General features: G+C 38.3%; 2 protein-coding genes across 2 annotated transcripts; both read right to left on the reverse strand.

Annotated features, from left to right (window-relative positions):
• Positions 1–615: 615 nt before the first annotated feature.
• On the reverse strand, positions 616–9,710 carry nfil3-4 (nuclear factor, interleukin 3 regulated, member 4). Its single transcript, XM_032571254.1, has 2 exons — positions 9,432–9,710; positions 616–1,504 (listed from the first exon to the last, which is right to left on the reverse strand). Exon 2 carries the CDS (start codon positions 1,471–1,473, stop codon positions 736–738), a length of 738 nt encoding a protein of 245 aa, XP_032427145.1. The 5' UTR covers positions 1,474–1,504; positions 9,432–9,710; the 3' UTR covers positions 616–735.
• A 2,937-nt stretch (positions 9,711–12,647) lies between these two features.
• LOC116725353 (uncharacterized) lies at positions 12,648–14,610 on the reverse strand. Its single transcript, XM_032571333.1, has 2 exons — positions 14,263–14,610; positions 12,648–13,778 (listed from the first exon to the last, which is right to left on the reverse strand). The coding sequence occupies exon 2, from the start codon at positions 13,772–13,774 to the stop codon at positions 12,707–12,709; it is 1,068 nt and encodes a 355-aa protein (XP_032427224.1). The 5' UTR covers positions 13,775–13,778; positions 14,263–14,610; the 3' UTR covers positions 12,648–12,706.
• Positions 14,611–25,917: the final 11,307 nt, after the last annotated feature.

Genomic DNA, 25,917 nt, shown 5'->3' on the forward strand with positions numbered 1-25,917 from the left:
CGAGTGCATGTATTTCATAGTTTTATTAGTTTTACATCATTTATTTAAATATTTACAGCACAAGATCATTAATGTTTGCATTTTAATACTTAAACATTCAAACACACTCTGGTAAAAGGGTTAAAAAAGAAGACTAAATGTTCCTACACAAGAAAACCAAAGTTGTCAGTCGTCACATTTTATTGTTTACAAACAAGAACACACCGCTGTCGTCAGTTTTGATCAACCGTTAGACAGCTAAGCTAACGCCACGTAGACAAGCTAACGCTGAAGCTATGTGGATAAATTTGGCCAGCTGATAGTTCCTTTAGATGGTTCACAGCTTATTTTATGCTGTGATGTGCAGTTATGTTATGTCTCAAACCACAACTATTTATAAAGACAGTTTTAAATCTAAAGCACGTACAGACTGCAACGCTGAAGTAGTTAAAAATGCATGATGAGCATATCTTAACATTTACACACTTTCGGGAGGCATTATGTAGTGTGAATTGACTTTTTCGTGAATATTGTGAGTCAGGAGAACATATTGGATCACACACTGCTGGATATGTTGAATCAGACGCTGCTGTTCCACCAAGGCTGCTGTTCTGTTTGCTTTTAAATAATGTTGAGGTATCAGCTTAGAGAAATTGGGCCGTTTTTTTTTTTTAGCAACATTTCAAATGATAGAAATTTTAAATAAACCAGGTGACAAGTAGGTGCAACAGAAGTGAAATACTCCCTTGGTTCTTGTCAGTCGGAGATGTATTGTCTTAGTGGAGAACTTTTGTCTTTCCTTGTGCTTGTTTTGTGACGTGGGACGGATCGGTACAGAACCCCTGGTACTTGCTGCTCCTCCTCTTCGTCAGAAGTGGCTCTGGTGGGATAGGGCTTCGGGAGAGGAGCCCCAGGACAGGCAGAGTAGGGTGGCAGCAGATTTCGAGGAAGAACGAGAGGTGCTAGGACACCAGATCCACTTGTGCCAGATCCGTTTAAGTAAGAATAGCCCCTCATTGTGTGAAGGGCATATGCAGGAATTAAAAATGGGTAAGAAGACTGGTGGTTGGCCACAGAGGAAGAGTCTCTGGTGCTCCAGTAGGGATTCCCTTGTAAGGATTGGTTATAGGTGCTGGGTTGGATGCTGCTGTGGGAATGGTGCTGCAGTTGGTTGCTTTGGCGACCTGTGTATGCCGTGGACTGAGACAGGCCAAAATGTAGCTTGATGGCCATCAATTCAGCACTAAGCCTGGTGTTTTCTTCTTTCAGAGCCATGAAATGAGACTCCAGTGCATAGTCATTTAACTTCCTCTTCTCCCGTGACCGTTTGGCTGCCTCATTGTTCTTGCGACGCTTCTCCCAATAGAGGGCATCCTTCTTTTCCTCGGGTATGAATTCCCTCTTGCGACGAGGTCCTTTACGCACCAGATCACTTTCCACGTGGAAAACATTGCTGTCTTCACCTCTTTGGGAAGGAAAGGAAAGGGACTCCATGCTTAAGTTAAAAGAAACACAAAGAAGCGACCTAAAATAAAAGAAAAAAAAAGGAAAATTACTTGCAGAGATGCACAGATTTGTCTCAAAGAATCCTAGAGAACTACGTGAAAGAAATGTCAAAGTAAGCTGTCTAGTCAGTTTGTTCTCTGGGTAAGCCCCTACATCAGCCCTCCTCCCACAAACCGCACCCAATCTCCTGACAAAGTCTTTTCTGCAGAAAACAGTAACTTTACTTTTTAACTTATCAGACAAAATAGGAGCTGAAAACAATTTATCTAATCGATGACGGTCTTGTGTCAGAAAAAATACTTTTCAAAAGGTAGATATACATAAAGAGTGATAAACACATAATATGACAAATAAAGCTATATACCTCAAATTTGAAATATTAATATGGCTGAATATGACAATGCTTTTGTGGTAAGTATCACGCTTTTAATACAGTGAGAGATGAATTTGTTGAGTTTCTTTTATTTTAGTTTTTCTTTTATCTGTCTTATACTGTGTTTGTATTTTGTGTTAAGTTGGAGTTATTATTGTTCGTTGTTCTTAAATGTGCTATATCAATAAATTCGATTTTATATAGAAGGGAATATGGTATTACTTTCCCTGGCATTAATAACCGACAGACATGTTTCAACACTGACCACCCGTGGCAGACAGAACTGTCTGACCAATATGATAACAATATTATCACCTCGTGATAATATTGCTGAAAGCTGTGATAATTCTCTACTCAGTGAAACACACATGTGTTCACACAATGGCACCAGGGCCAAATCATTCAGAATTTTGTTTATCATGCCACCTCCATGAGATTATCAACATTTAAGAAACTGTGCTTAGGAAGAATTTTACAAAAGAAATTCCTGATAAGTTTTGATAAGAACTTGATAAGAGATTATAAAATACCTTCAGTGCCCTCTTACATTTTAACTGTGTGCACTTTAGTGCAAATGCTCATGCAAACAACCAGCTGCTTGAACAATAATCTGTGTGCAGCAAAATTATTGAGTGTCAGAATGACCTCATTGCGTTTAGGTACAGAATTATCTACCTGAAGTTGGAGTTGTCAAAATATCTTAGATTTAGAACTACAGCACGATAAACTACAGATGCGATCATGTGAAAAAGCTCTTCAGCTTTGCTGAAATCAAGATTATGAATCAGATTCAAACTTCAGCATCTGCAGCAATATTTTCCCACAGCGTACACAACACAAATGTCTATCTCTTACTGACTAGTCACACAAATAAATAATAGAAAACAAAAAGATCAGTTCATTTGAATGCGCACCACCATGTTCATATTAAAAACCACCACTGTGACTCGTAATGTTATAACAGACATTGATAAAGAAAAAAATTATGATTTTTATAGACAAAACCATAATAGGTTAAGAAAATAAATTCACAATAAAATTAGAAGTGTACTGCGGTTTATCTTCTAATTCAATTAATTCCACAGAATCTCAATCTATAAAAACCTTTAAAACTGTGCATGCTTATTCTTAAAGTAGAACAGAGCTGAAGTTTTTCAGCTCCTAACACCTACCACCACCACGGAGGAGCAGTCGCTGTACCTAAGCTCTGTCACTCAAAATCAACCTCTTCTGCTACCCTGACCCATTCTCACCTCCCACCTGTCTAGACCACTTGAAAAAATGTGACAGGAAACAGAAATTACTTCTTTCCTTACTTCTACTTTGCAAGTGTCAAAGGTTTATCGTAATTTGGGCTGCATCACTAGTGACCGACAGTAAAGTTGGAGTTATTCTAAAAAAGTAATTATGCATTTTAGGATTGTTGAAGTCAAGTCTTCAAACCTGAAACAAAACATTTGCGAGATGCAAAGGTTGCATCACGTGGTGAGATAATCATAAAAAGTTATATGGGATTAACATATTGTAAGATATGTTTATTACTCCACAGCATCAAGTGGTGAACAAAAGGGGCCTGGCAACAGAGGTTTTAGGAGTCCTGTATGAAATCTTGGTTTGCTCAAATTTATGAATAATGGACACAAAGTAGGATTGCCAAACAAGATACATACAATCCAGTTTCAGACAAAGTTTTCAGTAGCCACAAAGCTTTTGAGGAATCCAGAAAACTGCATATGAAATAGTGTGATTGCTTATATTTATATGAACTGGGTTTGACCATAGGAGCAGACCCAGTTAAGATAATATCTAAGGTAAGACTGCACATTGTTTTGATTCTTACTTGATCTCTCTTTGTATTTCCATGGTCTTTCCCAAGGTTTTCTAGCCTGCTTTCTGCTTATCAATGGGATTTTAAAGGTTTCAGGTTGACCATAAGAAGAAAATATTACCAATTTCTGGCAAATTCTTGGTTATTAATATAAATTCAAGTGTGGCTTCGAGGGTAACCTTGCGAGATGAGTAGACAAGTTAAAACCACAGCGTTCACACTCCTCTGCATGCGATCACTAACAAATTTCTCCATTCAACAGCATTACAGATGAACCTTTTAGCCTATGTGTTTTTCTCACACCTTTATACTTACAAAGTCATTTCAATCTAACATCATAGTCTCATTGTATGCTTGCAGCTAAATGTGACACCTCATGATGGAAGCTGTTACTCAGGATGTCACACATAAGTGCTTTCTTGGGAACAAAGTATAGCAAAGTGCTACTTCAAATGGAAAGGTAGTGTTTATTTTCAAACTACGTCTTTATTAAAATTATCTTAGTTTTGTTTTCTTGGCAGTTTTGCTCACCTTCTTCTTGTGAATTTGCATGCAAGTGTAACGCAGTGGCAGATGCATCAAAGCCAGAGTTTAAAAGAGGCCCAGTCAAGCACCCTGTGTGTGGTGGCGAGAAAACACATCGGGTTAAAAATATTCAAACCTATGCCCAGCAACACTGCATACCCTGCATATGTGAGATATACTGCACACCTGCATATACACTACTGTGGGGCACTGACTGTTGTATATTTAAAAAGCAGCAACAGGAAAAGCGAGAACAATAATCACTCAGGGAGACACAGATGAAGAGAATATAAAAAAAAGGGTTCCTGAGTGAAATCTCTCTTGAGGTCGAGCCTGCTCACCACCCCTGCTGCACCTGTTTCTTATTGACTAATTATAGCCAGCCTGCTTTTTAGTAAGGAACTTTCAAACTTCTTCTTTTGGTGTCTATCCGTTTTCATGCAATCTGCCATCTGTTGTTGTGTTGCTCTATGAGCTGCCAGTCATTGCTAAAATAACCTCTCATAGAGAAGCATTAGTCCTTCTGTTTGAAACGACTCTTCACCTAATTACACCCTGTTTGTGTTTGTTTTAAACCGTCATCGGTAAAATTCAAGTGAATAAATTCCCACTTGTGGGAATTAATCCACGCAGCTCAACCTCAATCGTTTGTTCCTTTTGTTTATGACGATCGCCGACAACGGCTAATAACATTTATCCACAAATGTTGCATCTATGGATTATTTCCTTGGTTTGTAAAGTTTTCATATTTAAGATTTATTCAAGTCCCGAGTGGACAATTAATTTTTCAGCAAGTATGTGAATATTAAAAGACAAAGTTTAAAAAGTTAACAAGTAAAAAACAATCAACCATACCAAAAAGACATCAAATATAAATCAGTACATAATCGGAAGAGTGCAGCAATGTATATCATTGTCGACTGACAGTTGCTACAAAAACATCAATGATATATGAAACAGAAATCAACCAGCAGTCAGGTATGAGTCCTCTATCTACCATGTCCTGCATTAAATAGAAAAATTGCCGCAGGAACAAAGGAGTGCTTGTATATGTTGCTTTTCATGCAGAGAAGTCTGAGCCAGAGGCAGAAACTGGAACTCAGCATGTAAAGGGTGAGAGCTGTCAGCAAGATTGGCACTAGCTTTCCTGATGATCTATTAAACACTTCTGTAAATGTGTGCTGTTCAACTCCTAAGATATGTATTACTCTGCTAAGTGCATTTTTTGACCTAATACCAAAATCTCCAAATCAACAGAGGAGAGAAAATGTCGGCACAGATTCAATATATGATCTATAAAATAAGGTAAAGGGGCCCGACACCGAGCTTTGAGAAAACCTGTATGTAATCTTTGTTTTTCAGTTTCATTTTTAAGACCTGTTTTTCAGTTTTCACAAAATATTCCAACAAACCAGTTCTTTTGTGTGTGTAAACGCTTAATCCCACTTATTTTACATTCAGGGTTATCTTACACGTAGAACAAACAGCTGTCTATATAGTAACATTTTATTTTTTTTTTCACAGCTCTTAAACGAATCAGAGTTTGTTGTTGTTATTACAGGATGACTAATTCTTTTTAAAATCTATTTTACAAACTAATGATCTAATATGCTAACTGTAAATTCTTAATTTGTTTTCTGAGTCCTAAAACACTGCAGCTTTCTTGGTATTAACCATGAAAAGTTTCAGACATGTGCCTGCACACTCAAAGTTCATAAACAGACACAAACGACCTTATAGAAACCCACAATCACTATCACTATCTATTAAATGATGATGAAATGATGACTTAGTCGCTAAACGAAATTCTTCTCAAAAATCGCCAGACACGAAATTTGGAAAAATTACACTGAATGACATACCTTACAAAGAGAAAGAATAATTTAATAATTTTAAGAATAATTAAATAAATAATCAGTAATTTAATAAAGTTTGATCTATTTTGTAGCAACACGTACAGCTTGTGCAAAGCAACCCAGATGAAGAGTATTGTGATTATGCCTATGGTGAAACCCAGAGAGCGTACCATCATGCCGTGGGATAAATATTCTGTAAAATTGGCAGGAAGGCTCACTTATTTAAGTAGAAGCATCAAATACGGCAAACATAAAACGTTTGGCTTTAATTATGAAGATTCAAGTCACGTCAGTTTATTAACACTGGCTTAAAGTACAAGAAGAGTTTTGAATCTACTTTTAAAGACATTTAGACACGAGACCTTTCACTGATCCACGGGGAATGCGCTCCGTTTCATCGGACCACAAAAGCCAGCTTCCCCTGCTGACGGCAAACGGGTAAAACGAACAACCTGTGGACCTGAGTAATCTACATAAAATAAATAGTTAATATATATCTCTTACTACAAACTGCTGTTTATCTTAGAAAGTCTAAGTTTGATTTGGTCCTGTAGTTTTTGGTAACATGTGGATCAGCAGTGTTCTTCAGACGTGACCATCTTAAGTGCAGCAGGGACAATTCCAGAGACAAGGGAACAATTAACAATCTCTAATATCTCAGGTGCTAAGAAGTTAAATGTAACTTTTAAAAAACTTTTTTTTAACATTCAGACATAGCATTCAGTTTTAAAGTTGTGAAGAAACTTGAAATTGACTGTGCACAACTCTGATGGCGCAGCGCTCGCCCCCTCCCTGGTCTTTCTTATTCCAGGCAGCTGTGGACGGCTATTTCCTGCTGGGTGGGTTTAGGCTCTCTTACAGTTACTGCTCTCCTAATCTTTATCTTCAGAAAGTATTTTATGACAGGGCCTGTGGGTACAACTTAAGGGGAACACTGAATTTCAAAATATGTAGCATCCAAACAACTATGAAAAGATTTTGTATGACTGCAGCTGGGGTCAAACAACGGCGCGTACTGAATATGGAACTAAAACAATATCCAAACATCAACCAGTCTAAAAATAAATGCAAAGTTGTGTTACTCACATTGTGCAGGGAAGAAGGGAATTAACACAAATATGAGTTTTTTCTTTACTTTCTTTTGCGTTACTATTACCATTACTGGTAGCTTATTATTGTTGTCTTACAAAGACTATAATCATTATTTTTTTTCCTCTCTGCTTTTCTAAACTTTATTTATTGGTATATTTGTTGACTCTAGCACAGTATATTGAACGAGCACATTACATGGTTTTAATTACTAATTTTTGATCAATATTGAGTCGGTAGGTAATGTATTTCATTAAATTGAGATAAGGGGTGGTATTAAATAAGTGTTTCTTTCCTCCTGGTTGTTTTCAAAAGGAAAAATAGTGGTAAACAAGTTATGCTATTCTTGGTTATGTATGCACATGTTTTCCCTGTCCTATTGATTGCTTGTTGTCTTGTTTTTAAAAACCTGTTTGAAATAAACAAATGAAATTGATTTAATTTAACAAATTAGCACAAATACCTACTCCACGCACGCACACGCACACCCCCACACACACCCACACACGCCCACACATGCCCACACATGCCCACACCTGTCCATACTCAGGAGTCCATGCAAATAATCCAAAAGGCTGAAGGTCATACGAACAGTTTCATATTTAACAAGTGCAACTTGTTTACTTCGATGCTAGATGCAAACCCTAAAACCAATCAAACAGTTACTATGCCATGTCTAGATATTCTTTATGTAGAGCAAAGCTACATGTAGTCAAGCAGATTTTCTATGAGGTATGCTCGACTATAGTGACATGGCGTGAAAAGAAATCTTGAGGTAATTTTTTGATTGTTTCAGAAAAGGCTTAATTGCAAGTTGTGAAGCAGGTACAAAGTTCACTTTTGAATACATTCCGTATTTTTATCAGTAAATAAACACAAAAGCTTGTTTTCACTTTGACGTGTTTTTCATACACTGGAAAAAGCTAAATAAAATTCAAAAGCATTCTGAAACATTATAAAATAAAGAACACTTAAGGGGTTGAACACAAAATTTTTATGTTTACCAATCAGGAAGACAGGGAGTAGGTTTAACATTGGCTAAATTCAGCTTTATTGTCACAAAATAGATAGGAAATTAAGACCACGCATGTGGATATCAGTAAAAGTACTTTATGAATCACTGACAAACTGTAGGAGTTGAGATTTCCCATATTGAAAACTTTTTTTTTTTAATCTATAATGCCATCACGTTGAGACGAGCCTTTCTGTAGGGTCTTACATAACGGATGTGCCACTCAAGCACAAAAAATATATTAACACATGTGAATGTTGTAGCTTCCTGCTTATTGCAATGCTGTAAATGCCATCTTGTCTAAGCCACTGATTTTCACCTCTTTCTCTTCATTTTTACTGCATTCCAGAGTTGAACGTTTAGACTTCATAAGGAAGTGCATTTGAAAACGTCGAAAAAGACTAATTTAATTTGGTGATCAGGAATCCGTACTTGTTTAATACACCTCAAACAGTGTCACTTTTTAAAAAAAATTGACTGCTCTACATTCAGCAGCGAGTTAATTAATCAAGAAATAAATGCACTATCAACTACACTGATGCAGTAATTAATACGCTATCAACAGTCATTTGTTAACTCCTTAATGAATCATTTATTCACACGGTACTGTATAGTAAATTAAATTATTATGCATTGAGATTGTTTTATACTTTTTATCACCACATGAAACAATGTAAAGGAAATTTTGCAGTCTGCGATTATGTTTAGTTCAAATTCAAACGATTGTCACTGAATGCATCATAAAGATCCACTCTGTACCGTTAACATTTTTTTTTTAATTATTAAATTCTTCTAAGCACTTTTTGAGAAAGTTTGTAAAAAAAAACCCCCCAAAAAACAGGTTAAATAATTCAGAACTAAAAAAACGTCTCTGTATTATTGTTTTATTTACTTAAATACAAACAAGTCGCTTATGCGTAATCTTTTTTTAAGCACAGAGACACTTCCTTTCTTGAAAGCCCTTGAATAATGAATAGTCACTTTTATGTAATACGTTATCATTAGAAAATCCATCTTATTTTGAAGATCCAATGTTATGAGTAACTTAACCCACTTAAAACCACTTTTGACTGAACACGAAAAAAGAAATTTTCAATTCGCTGAGCTGACTTGGGTTTTCTCACCTTGTGTCAATGTAGTGAGATGCAATCACCACAATTTAATGTTCACAAATACATAAAAACGTCTGATATTTAGTCACTAACACTTTAACCATTTCCTTCCCCAAATCTACGTCTTACATGAGCAGAACATTGGCCTTACCTTCAGACTCCAAACTCCAGTGAACCCAAGCTGCTGGTGAACCCGTAGCAAAGTCGTGGTGTCGCTAAGCATAAAAGTGTAAGTTAGACCCCTAACTCTGCTGTGAGGCTGTATCAGGTGAAAATGCTCATGAGAACCTGAGGGGATATCGCAGCAACTTGCTTCTCACCTCTTTCTCTCTGCCTTTGTGTTGTTTTCCTGTATTTAAGTCTGACTGTCCACCTCTGTTGTCAATTGAAAGCGACTGACTCCCCCCTTGATCATAACCGTGTTGTGGTATCAGTGGCTTGCCAACACATGGGGTCTTCCCTCTGCAACACTGCTGCTGATTTTCAAATACATTTCATGTATTGTAAGATAAAACTGCATGAGTTCAATATTACGTTGCTCTTCAGATAAGCACATTGTCTCATTGCTCTGTGTACTGCAGCTGCATTCATGTTAATTTAGTAGCTCTGTCGGACGACTTCACACTTCAGATTCTGACCTGATTCGTCTTTCTTTTAAAATAAAACCCTTTAGAGTTGTATCAGATGCAGCAGCAGAAGAGACAGTATGGGGAACAAACCACGGGACTGACTTACTGAAGCACAATGGGGAGGAGAACAAACTTAAGCGACGCTTTTTATAATAGTTTTAAATATCTTGTTAGCCTCAGATTCACAGAAAATACAGAAGTCGTAGGGAGTTATCAGCGAAGATGTCAAAGATGACAGTACGTGTTTGCAAGTTTGCTTCTGCTTTCGGCAGCACATTTTGCTTACTTTAGAGGCTCAGCTGTGACAAGAGGAAAACTCGCTGCTAAAGCTAGAGGTTTAACACTTTGAACATGCAGTGCTCATTCTCTCCTTATATCTATGTATAGATAGTATTGCAGGTTTCACATGAAATTCAACTTGCCAATAATGTAAACAACCATTTGACATGGAGACGGTTCATTGTTTTGGTTGTTTCAGATTTAAGATTTAGGATGAAACGAAACGTGTAGACATGGAAGAACAACAATCTGTAAAATCTGTTCTCTTTTTCTCTTTCACGTAGACTGTGCACAGTGAAAATAATTAGGAAATAACTCAAACCAAAGAATAGCCATGATAGTGAATCTAAGTGAGGTATTAGAGTAGCTAAAAAAATAAATACTTTCATAAAACATATTTTTAAGTTTCAATTCTTTTGAAATTTATAGTTAGAGGATTGAAACTTTATGGCTTGTACATAGATGATATGTGAGAAAATTACATTTATCAGACAATATTTTTCTAATTTCAAATGGAACAAGCTGCTTCAAGAAGTTTAGGAATTTAACTCAGATTATTCAAAGTAGTTTGGTCTAGAAATGTAAAAACCATGGTACTGAAAACTCAAGTGGTTTAATCATTAGCTATGCAACTCTTCCATAAAAGTAATATTATCACAGGACGACTAGTTTGTCACTATTTGTGTTGTAGCGCCCTCTGCTGGAACTTGCGTCGCTATTTCATACCAAAGTTGGATTCGGCAGAAAGTGATCGATGATTAATGGCAAGAAATTGGTTTTGGGAACTTCCTTTTCTTGTCATATTTAATTTAGAAACTAATGAAATGCTTTGATGTTGTGCAGTGTTTTCAGAAAATGTATTAATTTTTCCAAAAGAACAACAAAAAAGGATGTTAGCAAAACGTAATTTAAGTTCATTTTATTAAGTATGCTACAGTATAAGTATAGCAAGTATGAAGTGTACTAGAAAATCTACTAATTTAATAATTCTTCCCACTAAATTGAGACATTTTTAAGTGTATAAAAAATGTATACTTTAAGTTTACTGCTATGTTTTTTTTTAATTTACCAAGTTAAACATTCAAGTACACTCGTCTTGTGTACTAGATTTATACTCGTGTTTCACAATGATTTGCATTCAGACACAATTAAAACAAAATGTGTTCTTATTGAAACATAAGCCCTTATGAAAGGGACCAGAACTCGATCAATTAAGTCAAGTCAAATGTTTCCCTGTTTCTGTGCATGTTTCAATTAAGATAACATTAAGATAATTAAATTAGTACACCTATTGTTTACTGTAAACCTTTAATCTCCAGCACATATGACCTTAAACATGTAAGTTTATAAGTGGATGCCTCAAGCAAACCTAGCTTTGTGGTGAAAAACACATTCTGCCAAGCTGAACGTTATTACATCATGGATCAAGACATTTTAAGTATCAGTAATTTGTGGAAGAAATGATTAAAAAGTTGCAAATAGTGCAAATATAAACTTTAGTATTAACGTACAAGGTAAGACTTAGACTTCTTTTCGTGCTTTTAAGTAGCCAAGTATTCTTAAGTAAATAAAATATAATTTATGAAAGCAAACGTCAAGCAGACAACCTCGTTTTTGGTATAAATTAAGCTTACTTGTAAGTACGCTTGAATAAACTACTTCTTGCCAATGCCATACGACAGTGATCCAAACACAAAATCCAAACTTAATCAAGAGGGAGGAGAGTTTATTTCAAATTAGACTGATGTTCATATTAAAATTCAACATGATCATGTTAAAATTGGGAAGAAAAGACGTTACTTCCTTTTTTTGTTTTAATTTTTTTCATTGTTGTCACTTTTTTTCTCTCTCACTAGCTACTACAATATCTCAGTTTTTGATGGCTTAATTGCGTTTCCCTGCTTACATGAGGAAAGTTATTACCCAGGGGTGGAATGTTTTATCGTTAAACTGTTGGGCTGAACGGTTGAGGGTTTGGTTTTCCAGTGAATCAAATCGTGCGGGGGAAACACGCTGTGGGGATGAAGGGGAACACCAACAAGCATCCAGTTTCGCTGGCGCAATATAGCGACGTTTGTTTTGTTTTCTCACCACAGGTAAAAGGGTAAATAGAATAAAATGAAATGTAAATAAATCAAATAACCCCTCTACAAGCAAATGAAGCGAGAATGTTTTTTTTTTTTTTTAATTCAACCAAAAAAGATCAGAATACCTCATATTTATTTTTTAATTAATGTTATAAATCGGTTGTGTGAAATTGATTAGCACCAGAACAGGAGCGCAACGGGTAACATAAATTGGTGAAACCTCAAAAAATCAGAGCTAATGTGTTTTATCTTAGAGAGACATGCACACACTAAATCTTTAAATGTCCACCAAGTACAGTATCCCGTACAGGAATATGTGCACCGGAAACCGGAAAATATTCGTGCCAGTTGTCTTTGTCACTTTTAAATCAGTTTTTTTGTCAAGTTCTAGCTGCAGGTGCCCACTCTTACTGCAGCATCCTGAGTGTTTCTCATTGCTCCGTGTTGAGTCGGCTCATGAATCCCTTCTGGAGGTGGTCCTCCACGCCGACGCTCTGGCCCTGTCTCCCGTGTATGTGAACGGGCCGGCCGGGGTAGACGCTGGATCTCTGCAGGTATGAGGAGCGCCACATCGCCGGGTGATTGAGATGGGGTATTACCCAGTTCTGGTGCTGATATGGGACGGTGGGGGCATGGTGGAGTGGGTCGAAAGGGGGCAGAAGCGATGCAAAGAGTGGCTGGGGAGGAGCGTCGGTAGAAATGGAGATGTCGTTGCTGCTGGGGGAGACCTGTCGCTGGGCATCGACGTCCCTCTCTGCTGGCCTGCAGACCCCCGCAGCTCCTCCATGGGAGAGGACTCTGGCGCCTGGCAGAGGCAAGGGGCCTTGTGTGACAAAGTAATGATGACTTAGTGGGTTAAAAACGGGGCTAAAACAAGGAATCTTGCCCTCTAAGGAGTGCACTACTGTTTCTTGTTGCCTCAGACCAGGAACAGCAGCTGGGCTGCTGCCACCACTGCGCCAGAGTCCCGCCTGTAGAAAAGCAGGAGTGCGCGGAGATAAAGACAGAGTGGATGCCAGCACGGATGTAGAGGATGCTGCACAGGAAGGGACAGCTTTGCCTTGTTCCAAACTCAGGTTAGTGTGGTACTGCAGGTTGAGGACCTGAGCCCTCAGCTGGGCGTTCTCCTCACTCAGGGCCAGCAGCTGGCCCTCCATCAGCAGGTCATTGATCCTCCGCTTCTCCCGGGACCGCTTGGCCGCCTCGTTGTTCTTGCGCCTCTTATCCCAGTAGGTGGCATCTTTCTTATCGGCGGGGATCATCTCCCTCTTGCGGCGTCTGACGGGACTCAGGTGACTTCGACATGCTCGTAAACGCACCAGGCGTCGTGCCAGCAGCGAGGGCCGCGCCACGGGGACCAACCCCGGGTCCGAACCGGACTCCAGGAATCGGCTGCTCTCCACCGAGGAGGAGGAGGAAGAAGAAGAAGAAGAAGAAGAAGAAGAGGAGGAGGATGGCTGACAGGAGTCAACCGACTCAGGGCTCTTCGTGGTTGACATGGTGCTGATGGAGTTGAAGGAAAATAGTTATTCCCATGGATTGTAAACAACTGCACTTTCTAATAGAGGAATAAATGGTTCATAGATTATAATAAGCATTTTCAAACATTTCCTCTAGAATTACAATTTAAACAAAAAAACGATTGAAAAACACAAACACACGTAATCATTTTTTTAAATTATCCTCATATATATATATAGGTTAGGTTAGATTAAACTTTATTAATCCCATAGGGAATTGTGTTTGCATCTGGCTGTTCTATAAGACCCTCATAGTGTCCAGCTTGAGATATTTATTTTCAACTAGGACAGTGAACAATACCAATGAATCTGACCATTTCCTTCGATTTATTTTTCAACAAAAGACAACAAATATATTTTTAAAAAAGACACCTAAAACAATATAATGGTCGTATTTAAACATTCAGACAAAATCATTAAGAAACACACCTGAGTCTGAATATCTGACGATTTTCAGAGACACTGACCTGAACCAGAGGATGGCACCTGGAGGATGATTTGGACCGATCGAGTTTCAAAGAGTCTGCAATACTTTCGCACACACACACACACACACCCACACACACAGAGCGTCATACACCGTATAGTCCACTTTGATAAGAAACTTAACTTTTTTTTAACAAGTTTATGGGTGCTGCGTGAAGGCTCCGGAGAGAGTTGCGCCTGTAACTCTTCAGACTCTAGCGCAGCTGCGAAACACTCCGCTACTGCTGCAGCCGCTGCTGCTGCTGCTCAATTCAGCCTCCCTGTGCGAGGCCAGCCAATCACGTCGTGTCACCACGCTGCCTGTGTGCGTACTTAGCTGTGGGAGCCGATCAGGGAGGTTTATGGCTGTGGCCACGATTAAAGCAACAAGTGATGCTGAAATGAGTCTGGACGGATCGTTGTCCTAGTTATTGTTCTTGTAAAGTTGTTGGCCACCGATGGTTTTTTTTTTCTTTGTCTTTTTCTTCTTTTTTTTTTTGCATTTACTCGGTGTGCGTTAAACATTTATGAAATGTGGTTAATGCAAATTATAGTTCACTTGAAGGAAATATTTAATGTTCTCATGCACTTTATAGTCATTCATTGCTGGTGAACTGAAACTTAAGGTTTTTATTTTTTACATTTTATTTTAGATTGAATTCAGCGCCCAGCGCCCCTGCAAGGATAAGTATAGACGATGGATGGAGTTCAGAAAACTGAATGTAAAAAACAAAATCAAAATATTGATGCTATGTTGCAATGACAGATGGACAAGTCCGTATAATTTCACTTTGAATTAAACTAAGACAAGCAGTAGCTTCTCTGATTGATTTATGTGAAAACCTAAAACAATGTGCTGCATTTCTTGTTGTCGGCATCATCTGCACCCCTGCTGCAGATGATGTAAACAAATAAAACAAGAAGTAGCAAATAAAACTCATTTTCATTTTGGGCCATATCAAAAATGTGAATGTTCTTAAAGGGCCGGTTGTGCCAGAATATAGCAAATTGCAAAGCAATTAGACTGTTAAATATCAATTAATAGCGGTTCCTCCAGGATTTTGTGATTGTTTTAGTTGGGTGTTTTTGCAATCAAACTCACAGATTTTGTGGTGCCAATTTAGAAATGTTTGTAAGGAATTTTTATGTTAAATGTGACTTTTTATTACTGGCCGTATCAATTCCAGACTATAGTCTTACTATCAAGTAAGACTGAGGCAGCAGTCACTTAAACTCCATGTTTTTGACCAATTTTGAGGAAATTTGCAGTAAAGTTAGAAAAAATGTGGAGATTTGTTGATTTTGTGTGAATTTTGCAGATTTGTGAAAAACTGAAATGACTTATTGATGTAATTTGGAGTGTAGATGGGCCACATAAAAAGCTACAGTGGGCCAGATTTGGCCCCCGGACCTTGTGTTTGACACATGTGATCTACGGCATTTAAACATGCAGCCATTCTTAATACTGACCTTTGCAAAATTGTTGAGTTTGAACAGATTGACATCTTGGCACTATTCAACAACAACTCGTAAAGTTCTTTAGTAAATAGATCAACATAAAATAGATATATCATCACAATATTTTATACAAGAAACAAAAGACATACACTGTCTTTTTTACTATTTTTCCTCAAGGAGTTTTTATAAACAGTGACAAAGACAGATACTGTTGTGAAGATTAAAACAGGGTTAGGTAATAAAACAAAATCCCAAGCTTCAGACGGCTCAAGGATCACTGTTTAATATGTTCAATGAAAAGTAATGCCAAGAATGACTTGCAGTTATAAAGGCAGTGAAAAGTTATTCTAACATCTTCCCTCATAGTGGGCCGAATGTAAGTGCATGCCACAATTTTTCGGTTTTTGTTTAGACATTTTTGAAAACCTTCCATCCTTTTTTCTTAGACTTCACAGTTAGACATTGCTTTGTGTTTCTTAGCTCCAAATCAAATGTATTATAGACTGTGGGTGTCAAGTGGATGCTTTTCCATGCAACTTTCCATGGTTCCATGTCAATATGTGAAACAGTTGTTAGTATGCATCGTGTTTTCGGTAGTGTAGGAGTTTATCACTAAACTATATGCACACTGGCAGTGATAGTTAGCTTTGCAGCAGTATGTTCCGGTTCTGTACTGTCTGCATTGCCACAAGATGCCCACGAGATGATTCTCGACCCATTGGTTTCAAGGTATTTCATCTTCTGGTACAGGATCCATAACTTCATCACTTGCATCCCTCATAACTTCTCATCATTTTTTGTGTAAAGTTACACTTTGCCAAAATAATAAGTTAAAGGACATGGCTGTTGTTTTTTTCTCTTTTTTTTTACGATTTAACGATTTTGACTTACGTAAAAAATATTTAAACTGAGGCCGTCCATCACCTCTGGCATAAAAACACCCTTTCCCCTCCATGTGGCATAACTGCAGTAAACAATGTCACTGAAATTGAAAACCACAATGCATTGTCCCAGCTCCGTCTTGTGCAGTTTACACTGAATCTTGTGGTGTTAAGAGCTTGGGGGCTGTCCAGATCATGGGGGGAGGTGGTATAGGGTGTTGGAGATGGTTGGCTGGGGTGTTGTATCAGGTGTTTATAGAAAACTCCAGCAGATTTTTCAGTCTGACTCACTGTAACCACACAGGCCACATACAGCCTGGTTTCAACAGCTTGATTTCTTTTCTCTTTTGCTCAAAAAAGATATCCCTCAGATTTTTAAAGACACAGGCCCACAGCAGGCTTGATGAATTTTATATGTGATGAGTTTGTTCCCTCATAGAAGTGGAAAATTACAGAACAAGTGCTGAGAGTGTGTGACGACATTGCAGCAAGGCCAACACTGAGCGATGGAAATTTACCCTTGTTCTGTATGTAATGCTAGAGTGAACACAGAATAAAAAGGTATACTTTAACAATTATTCAGGAGTACTTTGCTGTGTTACTCAGTACTGAGCTGATCTATTTCAGGATGTTTAATTGACAATGTGAAAAAAAAGCTCAGAAATCTTTGTGGTGGTGGGTCTGCATGCAACACCCACATCCTGACTGCATGTTGCACTTGATTTCTTCATCTGGATTACTGATCACGAGCCATATATGTTTATATATATATATATATATATATTTATAGACATACAGTGAATATATCACCAGTTATTTCCTACAGATTAATATACAATAGCTCGGTGTCAGCATAGAGACACTCGTACATCAAAAGTCTTTACACTAACTGAGGAATCTTTGGCAATATATATCCTGGTTTAATCAACGCTACTTATTTTTCATTGGTACGTTAAAGTTTGCAATTGCATGTAATGCTACTAATATGGTAAAATTACTCCATGATGGAGTAATTTGACGCAGTTAGAATTTCTAAGAGAACAATCAGTATCTAGAAAACTTGGAATAACGAAGAACTTCTCCAGCTCCTTTAAAGTCGACCTTTTTGAGTCTATTGTGACTTTTTGCTGAAGCAGTCCAGCATTCTACTCGGATTCAAAATCTTGCTCATAGGTAGACCACATGTTTTTTTATTATTGACTTTCACCATTCCTTCCGTTTTGACTAATTTCCTGCCATTAAAACCATCCAAACCGTTTGTGGTTCCCCTTTGGTCCTGCTACACTGAAAAGATCAAACTTGTTGACGTGCTGTTGTGGGCCCCTCAAACGTCTGGGTAAACAAATGCCCAGAAACACAGAATGGGAACTTAAAGGCACTCTCCTTCACAACAGCATGAGAACCTGGTTCGCATTTGGCGAGACTTTTTCATGATTCTGCTGCTAAAGATCCCTCTCCAAACTAAACCTTTATTGGATTCACTGCTTCAGTATTTAAGCATTAATCCTAAAGAAAGAAATACAAATCTAAAGTCTAAGACAAAGCCATGTGTTCTCCGTCATAAAAACCAAATTCTCTGCATGCTGCTGACTTCACCATCCACTGGATGTCAACGGATGTTGAGTTAAAACATCAAGCTTACGTTAAGTAAAACAACTGCAACGGTAATTTGAAATATGAAAAATTAGAATACAATTAACCAATATTTGATCTCCAGATGTGGAAGAATTATAGTTGTTTTACTTTATAGTCTGGGTGTGTGTTGAGTCATACATTCCCTTAGTTCTCAGGGTTCTTGGGATTCTCTAAAATAATAGTTTCTAACAATATTTACAACATATTTCTGAATACTATCACTGTGCCGTTACCAACTGACCCTAATCTGTGTTTGGACTGCTTTCATCCTGCTGAGAGCGTAAAAATATTGGCTTCATTCAGTTATTTGTCTTCAACCATTAGTGTAGATCCCATTCCAGACATCCATTTCATGGCATTTTTTATTTAATTATACTCATGAGGTTAAGGTTAAAAACAAGAAATGATTTTTAGTTTTGTCATGTTAAGCAGACTGAATTGAGTTTTTCTTTTGAGCAAGAATGGTGGGTTTAAGTCACTCACATCTCGATAGCTCGATCAAGCTTGTTTGTAAGATCGTCTGACCTTTTTCAGTGGTTTTTCTTTGGTAACTTGTCACAGTTAAGACATGTCTTATGTCATCAGTTAACCTAGATCTGTCTAGGCTGCTTGACATACATAAAGTGTCAAGCAGCCAGTCCATTTATCTGTTCATTAATATTCATATATTGGCTCTCTTAACATGTTTTGAACATTTTTTTTGTTTGTTTACAAGGATTGTTCAATTTTATCCTACTTTTGCCTACCAATCACTAAATAGCGCCTTCTGTACGCTCCAGGAAAACAATTGTTCTTAAAATGTTTTAAAGAAAAAAAACTAACAAATGAAAGAAAATCCTGGAAAATTAAAATGAAAAGTTGTTTTAGTTAGAAAAGGTAAAAACAAACTTGCACATTTTCTAATTGTCCTAACACTTTTGAATTTAGTTTTTTTTTATTTTAATTTTCCTTTTTTTAAACACAAACTAATTTGTGTGTTTTTTTTGTTTTTTTTGCTTGCATTGTTTCCTGCCATAAGTTTTGAACAGTCCAGTCAGACTCGGGATTTGGTATGAGCAGGTTCACCTAGGCTACAGTAGAAATGATTAGAACAAAAGATGCAGAAAAGAAATCTGGAATTGGTCAGTTTTTAGAATTTTATATATGAAAGCAACATATGTTAGTGCCAGCAGGTAGACAACCCTCTTCAGCGTGGATGTTACTAGAAGCAAAAGCCATCCTCAGGGGCTTTTGAGGAAGACTCAAAATCTTTTTTCCCAAAATGTTTCCATTGAAAACCTGCAAAGTAGATGTTTCTGACTTCCTTCTACCCATTCACGAATCCCAAGTGGAGAAGGCAACATCCCACACAGCTGTGAGTTTTCAATAAAGCTGGAAGTGGAAGGCTGTGGGAAAAAATGTTTACGCTGTTCTTATTTCATCTGATGCTGTTGTTGTTATTTAAATTTTTTTTTTACAAAAATCATGATAGATCAAAGCTGTGGAAAGATTGATGATCAGAAAACATCCATTCTAAATCTATTGTTATCAAAATATCTTAGTTAATCATATTCCTCTCATTTTCAGATAGATTCCACACTTAGTCATAAACCTACAGCAGAGCCTCGAAACTGATTTCTTAATTCTAACCTGTTGATGTTCACCCACAAATTTCATTTAAAAAAACTCTACCAGCAGGTGACTCATCAGTGGCGGTTAGTCAGATCACCTTGTTCCTGTAAACTTTGATGTTATGTTACCCCCACTCCGCACACATAAAAACTCCCACCATACCTATGATCTACTTTGTGCAAACGGCTCTCCGCTTTCATTTGTTTCATCTTAACCTACATGACATGACTGCGTTAGCCATGTCAGTGCAGCTTTCGTCCGTGACCCCGTTGAAGAAGGTCATTCGAGTGATTGTTGAGGTTGACGTCTGCTGGAATGATTCTTTTTCCTTAACTTACAGCTGAGCTGCTAACCACTTTTTACAGGAAGCTCAGCCTCAGAGTAGGTGGAGGATGTTGCTTCTTTGCTCGCAACTGCAGTGAAAGTTTTGAATGGTGTGACATGACAAGCTAACAGTAGCAATATATGCAAACCCTGAGAAACTGAAGTATTGTGTAGCTTCCCACAGGCACTTCTCACACTCACCATATTGAAGAAATAGCAATTCTGAATGTGCACCCTGAAGATCTGAACTGTGCCGCTGTAGCAAGTGTGTAAAAATGTTTATATTTCACCCCAAATCCATCCTCATTATCAATGTATATTTGCTTTTCTTGGTTTTTGCACAGTGGAACAGTTGGTAGCACTGTTGCCTTGCAGCAAGAAGGTCCACGGTTCGATCCGGGGTCTTTCTGCTTGGAGTTTGCATGTTCTGCCTGTGCATGTGTGGGTTCTCTCTGGGTACTCCGGCTTCCTCCCACAGTCCAAAAACATGATTGTTGGGTTAATTGGTCTCTCTAAATTCTCCCTAAGTGTGAGTGTGTGTGTGCATGCTTGTGTGTCCTGTCTATTTCTGTGTTGCCCTGCGACAAACTGGCGGCCTGTCCAGGGTGACCCCGCCTCTCGCTCGGAATGTTAGCTGGAGATAGACACCAGCACCCCTCCCGATCAGACTAGGGACAAGGGTGTACAGAAAATGGATGGATGGATGGTTTTCAAATTGTATTTTATTTTGGTGGAGAAGCTTTTATTTTCTTGTTTCCTGTTTCCGCGTCATATCCTGTGTGTTTGTGCTGCCCTCCTCAGTTTTCTCCAAACAGCGCTGGGGAGAGGTAAGTGTAACTGTTTTATATTTAATTCCCACATTAGTGACATTTATTGAGTTTACCGTGCCAACATGGTTATTTTTGTTCTTTTGATTGGTTAAGGTGTGTGTGAGAGAGCCAGAGCCCAAGAACTGCTGTGCTGAAAATACTCTTGTTTTAAACAGAATAAACCTGCCCTACTGCTGCAATACACCCCAGGGTCCTCGTCTGCTGGTTCCTTTTGCTCATTACACACAACGCAGAGTGCATACAACAGATGAGTCAGATAAGGGCGGCTGCAGTGGTGCCGTGACCCGGATCCACACTGCTTCGGACAAGTTCGTCGTGGTTCGTGAAGAGCTGGTCAACGTCAGCTGGTCACCTCAGGTTGCTTGTTACATTAACACATCTATACAGACTGAATAGTATGACAGAGTTGAACCTGAAATAGTATTTTGCTCCAGCATCAAAAAAAGAAATATTTTATATATTTGTTTTTATGTAAAGAGCTGTTAAAAAAAAAACTGAAAATGACTTATGTTAAAAATAAGGCAGAGGATAAATGTTTGTTGAGTGGTGTCAACTTCTCTGTGGGGAGAGGGAGAATGATTGAGGCTTTGCCTTTTACCCCAGTTCGAAACACTAATGATGCAGGCTCTCCAGCCTTTTGTTCTACAGCTGAGAATGTATCTTCTAGTATTGTGCATGATGGCCATCATAGATGGCCATGGAGTGTCTGTCTATCCTGGAAAGGTTGAAATCATTACAAAGATGACAAAGGCTGACCTAATGGAGGATGATGGATGCAATCCTTCAGTCAAGAGAATAAAGTCCTTCCTTGGTATGGTATTTTATTACCAACATTTCACTCTGAGCTGTTCATCTGTGGCCAAGCCACTGTTTGCTCTAACTGCTGGATAGAAGAGGAAGGGTAAAACCAAAACAACAAATGCATGTTCTTATGGAAAACAGACCATCTGACTGGACAGAGGAATGTGAAACAGTCTTTTTGAGTCTTAAAGAAAAGCTGTTGAATTGTGTTGTTCTTGCACACCCAGATTTCGCACAGCCTCTGATTTTGTCTATTGATGCTTCACTGGACAGACTTGGAGCTGTCTTGTCTCAAGTACCAGCAGGAGAAGAGAAGGCTTGCCCCATCGCATTTGCCAGCAAGACGCTGAGTAACTCTCAAAAGAAATACCTGACTCACAGGCTTGAATTTTTATACTTTGAAATGGAGTATATGTGAGGAGTTCAGTCATTGGTTAAGAGGTCAAACATTTACAGTGTGGACCGATAACAATCCACTCACCTACATCATGACAAAGCCAAAACTCGATGCTTGTGAGCAGCGTTGGGTTGCGAAGCTTTTCTTCCCTTCGCTTTTGATCTGAAACACATACCTGGGTCTAAGAACACAGTGGCTGACACACTCAGTAGGGAACCATTTGCAACAACTGTCAGTCATAGGATCATCACTGAGGGCTACTCTCTTCTCCTTATTGAAGCTGATAGTATTAGCCAAGGTGGGGTCCAAGATGTTTTTCACCTAAAGGTCCAGAGCCAAAAAGTGAAGAAACCATCTTGTGTCGGTCTAGAACCCCATTGTAGTTTGCAACCTTACCAGTGTGACGCAGTCAAGGCTCTTCTGGAGATGCATGACCAGTAGGATTTGGTTACTGAGACTTGTGCAGTAGCACTAATTCAGTCTGTCCAAGATTTGGGCATACCAGGGCAAGATTTGCTCCCTGTGTTCACTATGGATGAATTACAACATGCCCAAAAGCTTGACCCTGATGTTTCCAAAATCTTGCCATTCATTATCCGAGAGAGGCGTTCATCCAGACATGAAAGAGCAGGACTCGGTATAGGAGCTATGGTGATCTTTAAACAGTGGGAGAGGCTCAAGATTAAAAATGGGATCCTCTATAGAGTCACTCGAGATCCCCTCAGCAAACAGAAAAGACTTCAGTTTGTTCTTCCTGATAGCCTCAAGGACAGAGCCTTGCAAGGCATTCATGACATGGCTGGACATCAAGGGCAGCCACGGACACTTCACCTGGCAAGACAGAGATTTTTTTGGCCGAAGATGGATACTGATGTGAGGGAGTATATCAAGTGTTGCCAGAGGTGCATTCTTGTCAAAACACCAGAACCTTGTGCTCGAGCCCCTCTTAAAAGCATAAGAACCTTTGCCCCAATGGAGTTGGTGTGTTTAGACTTCTGGAGCACGGAAGATAACAAGCAAAACTCAGTGGACGTGCTTGTCCTGACTGACCATTTCACAAAGCTAGCCCATGCATTTCCATGCACCAATCAAACAGCAAAGCAGGTTGTTAAAAAGTTGTGGGACCGTGTATTTTGTGTGTATGGATTTCCTGAACGGATCCATTCGGATCAGGGAGCAAACTTTGAAAGTGAGCTTATTGCTGAATTGCTTCGACTGGCGGGAGTATCAAAGTCTCACACCACTGCGTACCATCCCATGGCACAGAATTGTGAATTGTATGGTATAAATGGCATCATATTGATCTGAGAAGGGCAGAGGCCTGATCAACGGTATGTTCCTTCGAAACCTGTTTTGTAGGTGGCTCTCTAGCTGAGTGCTATTCTTAGTTATGGCAACCCTGTGCTAAATTTTCGTTAAATTTGTCAGTTTTCATGTATTGGGATTGTAAAATTTAAACTGACTTGGATTTTGGTGAAATATAGGAGGGGTGGATGTAGCAAGTGTGTAAAAATGTTTATATTTCACCCCAAATCCATCCTCATTGTCTATATATATTTGTTTTTCTTGGTTTTTAAATTGCATTTTATTTTGGTGAAGCTTTTATTTTCTTGTTTCCTGTTTCCGCATCATATTGCGCGTGTTCGCGCTGTCCTCAGTTCGCGCCAAGCTGCGCTGGGGACAGGTAAGTGTACGGAGCTGTCTTCTGTTTATGTATTCAAATATTCAAAATGTCCTAAAAAGTATGTTTGCTAAACTCACAAGTTGTTATATATTGTTCTCTAACTGTTTTATGTTTAGTGCAGCACTGTATTGGGTTTTTAATTCCCACGTTAGTAACATTTATTGAGTTTACCGTGCCAACATGGTTATTTTTGTTCTTTTGATTGGTTAAGGTGTGTGTGGGAAAGCCAGAGCCCAAGAACTGCTGTGCTGAAAATATTCTTGTTTTAAACAGGTATGTGAGTTGCTTCAAAATGTTATCTGGATGTTCGATTAAGGTATTTAATATATTTTCATATTATAATGGAAAATTCTTTTTGTTATTAATTCAATTTGAACTATAAAACTTGTAACTAATGGGCAGATTATTTTTGTTTGGGTTTTATTTGAATTGTTTTGACATTTTACTTTATTATTTATGAATCTCTGAGAGAATTTTGGTTGGTTTTAACACATTCCTGTATGGGTTTGCGCCGAGGTGCGCTGGGGAGAGGTGTGTGTGGGAGAGCCAGAGCCCAAGAACTGCTGTGCTGAAAATATTCTTGTTTTAAACAGAATAAACCTGCCCTACTGCTGCAATACACCTCAGGGTCCTCGTCTGCTGGTTCCTTTTGCCCATTACACACAACGCAGAGTGCATACAACAGATGAGTCAGATGAGGGCGGCTACACTACCTTGCATACAAACATCAGCTGTGTTTGTATTTGTCACAGATCTCAGCCATCTTGGTCCACTTTTGAGAAGTCACTACTAAGAACAGCATTTACTGGTCAAATCATCTTCCCGTTTAGAAAAATGAGTAAGATTTCCTGTTTTTGTGATGTTTAGTAATATTTGGTCACCAGGCCATTTTCATACTCAGAAGGAAAACTGGAACAAACGAACATGTTGAAAAGCTGTCAAAATGTTTCCTAAAAAATGGCCTACTATGATTAAACAATGACAAAATAAATGTACTTGCGGATGACACATTGGCTGACTTAATTTTAGAAGTAATTATGGTTTATTATGGTATATTAAGACAAGCAGCATCCTGGTCGCTTGTCTTAATATACAAGCAAGAGGAAAATGTAATCTTGAAGTCACATCATCTTTAACAGGCTATTTTCATTAGAAAAGGGAAGTTAAATTTTACATCTCCTCCTCTTGTTTCTCACTTTAAGCTACTGTGACAGCAGAACTGTGAATCATAACTAGATACAACTAAAACAGTTTGAATTGTGTCTGAACGTGTGAAATGACATCCTTACTAATTCTTCAGTTCTAAGAATTTGAAACGTGTTGATGTAAATAAGACGTGGCTTCAGCTTTTGCAAAACAAAGTTTCTGTTCACAGCATTGACTGGTTTCAATGTCCTCAGACGGGTGTTTCATACTCTTTAGCAGTTTAAAAGCTATAAGGTGTAAGTAGTTTTTAATTTAGCGCTTTACCTGGTAAGCCATCTTACTGTACGATGGGTTCGTACTTAATACTCCAGACTATTCCTACTTTCAATTTGACAGAAGTATTGCCCACTCCAGCTGCATGACCACAGTTCAGCTTTATTAAGTTGTCAATATATGAAACCAAGACTTTTTCAGGTTCAGACCAAGACAAAAGGCACTACCACTTGATGCATACAAACTACACATTTGATAATGATTACAGAAACTCTCCTTAGAGAGCAAAACAACCTGAAGAAACTCAGTGCAGTCAACTCATTAATTTGCAGACAAAAGAGCACCTATATAGAGAATGTACTAATCAAATATCTCTTGACTCATATGTAGAGGGCCTTCCAAAGTGCTGATCCCTCTTTAGCTTTTTCTCATGTTACAACCTCCAACTTTAACGTATTTATAGGTATATTTTGAGCAACAAAAACAAAGTAATTTATGATCGTAAAGTGGAAAAAAAAAGAAAAATGGGTGGCCATTTGCCTTTTTATGAAGGAGTACCTTTCATCTGGCCACGCTACCGTACAGGCTTGATTAGTCTGTTGCTGCAGAGATGGTTG

Source organism: Xiphophorus hellerii, chromosome 9 (genome assembly GCF_003331165.1).
Source record: "Xiphophorus hellerii strain 12219 chromosome 9, Xiphophorus_hellerii-4.1, whole genome shotgun sequence".
Taxonomy (NCBI): domain Eukaryota; kingdom Metazoa; phylum Chordata; class Actinopteri; order Cyprinodontiformes; family Poeciliidae; genus Xiphophorus; species Xiphophorus hellerii.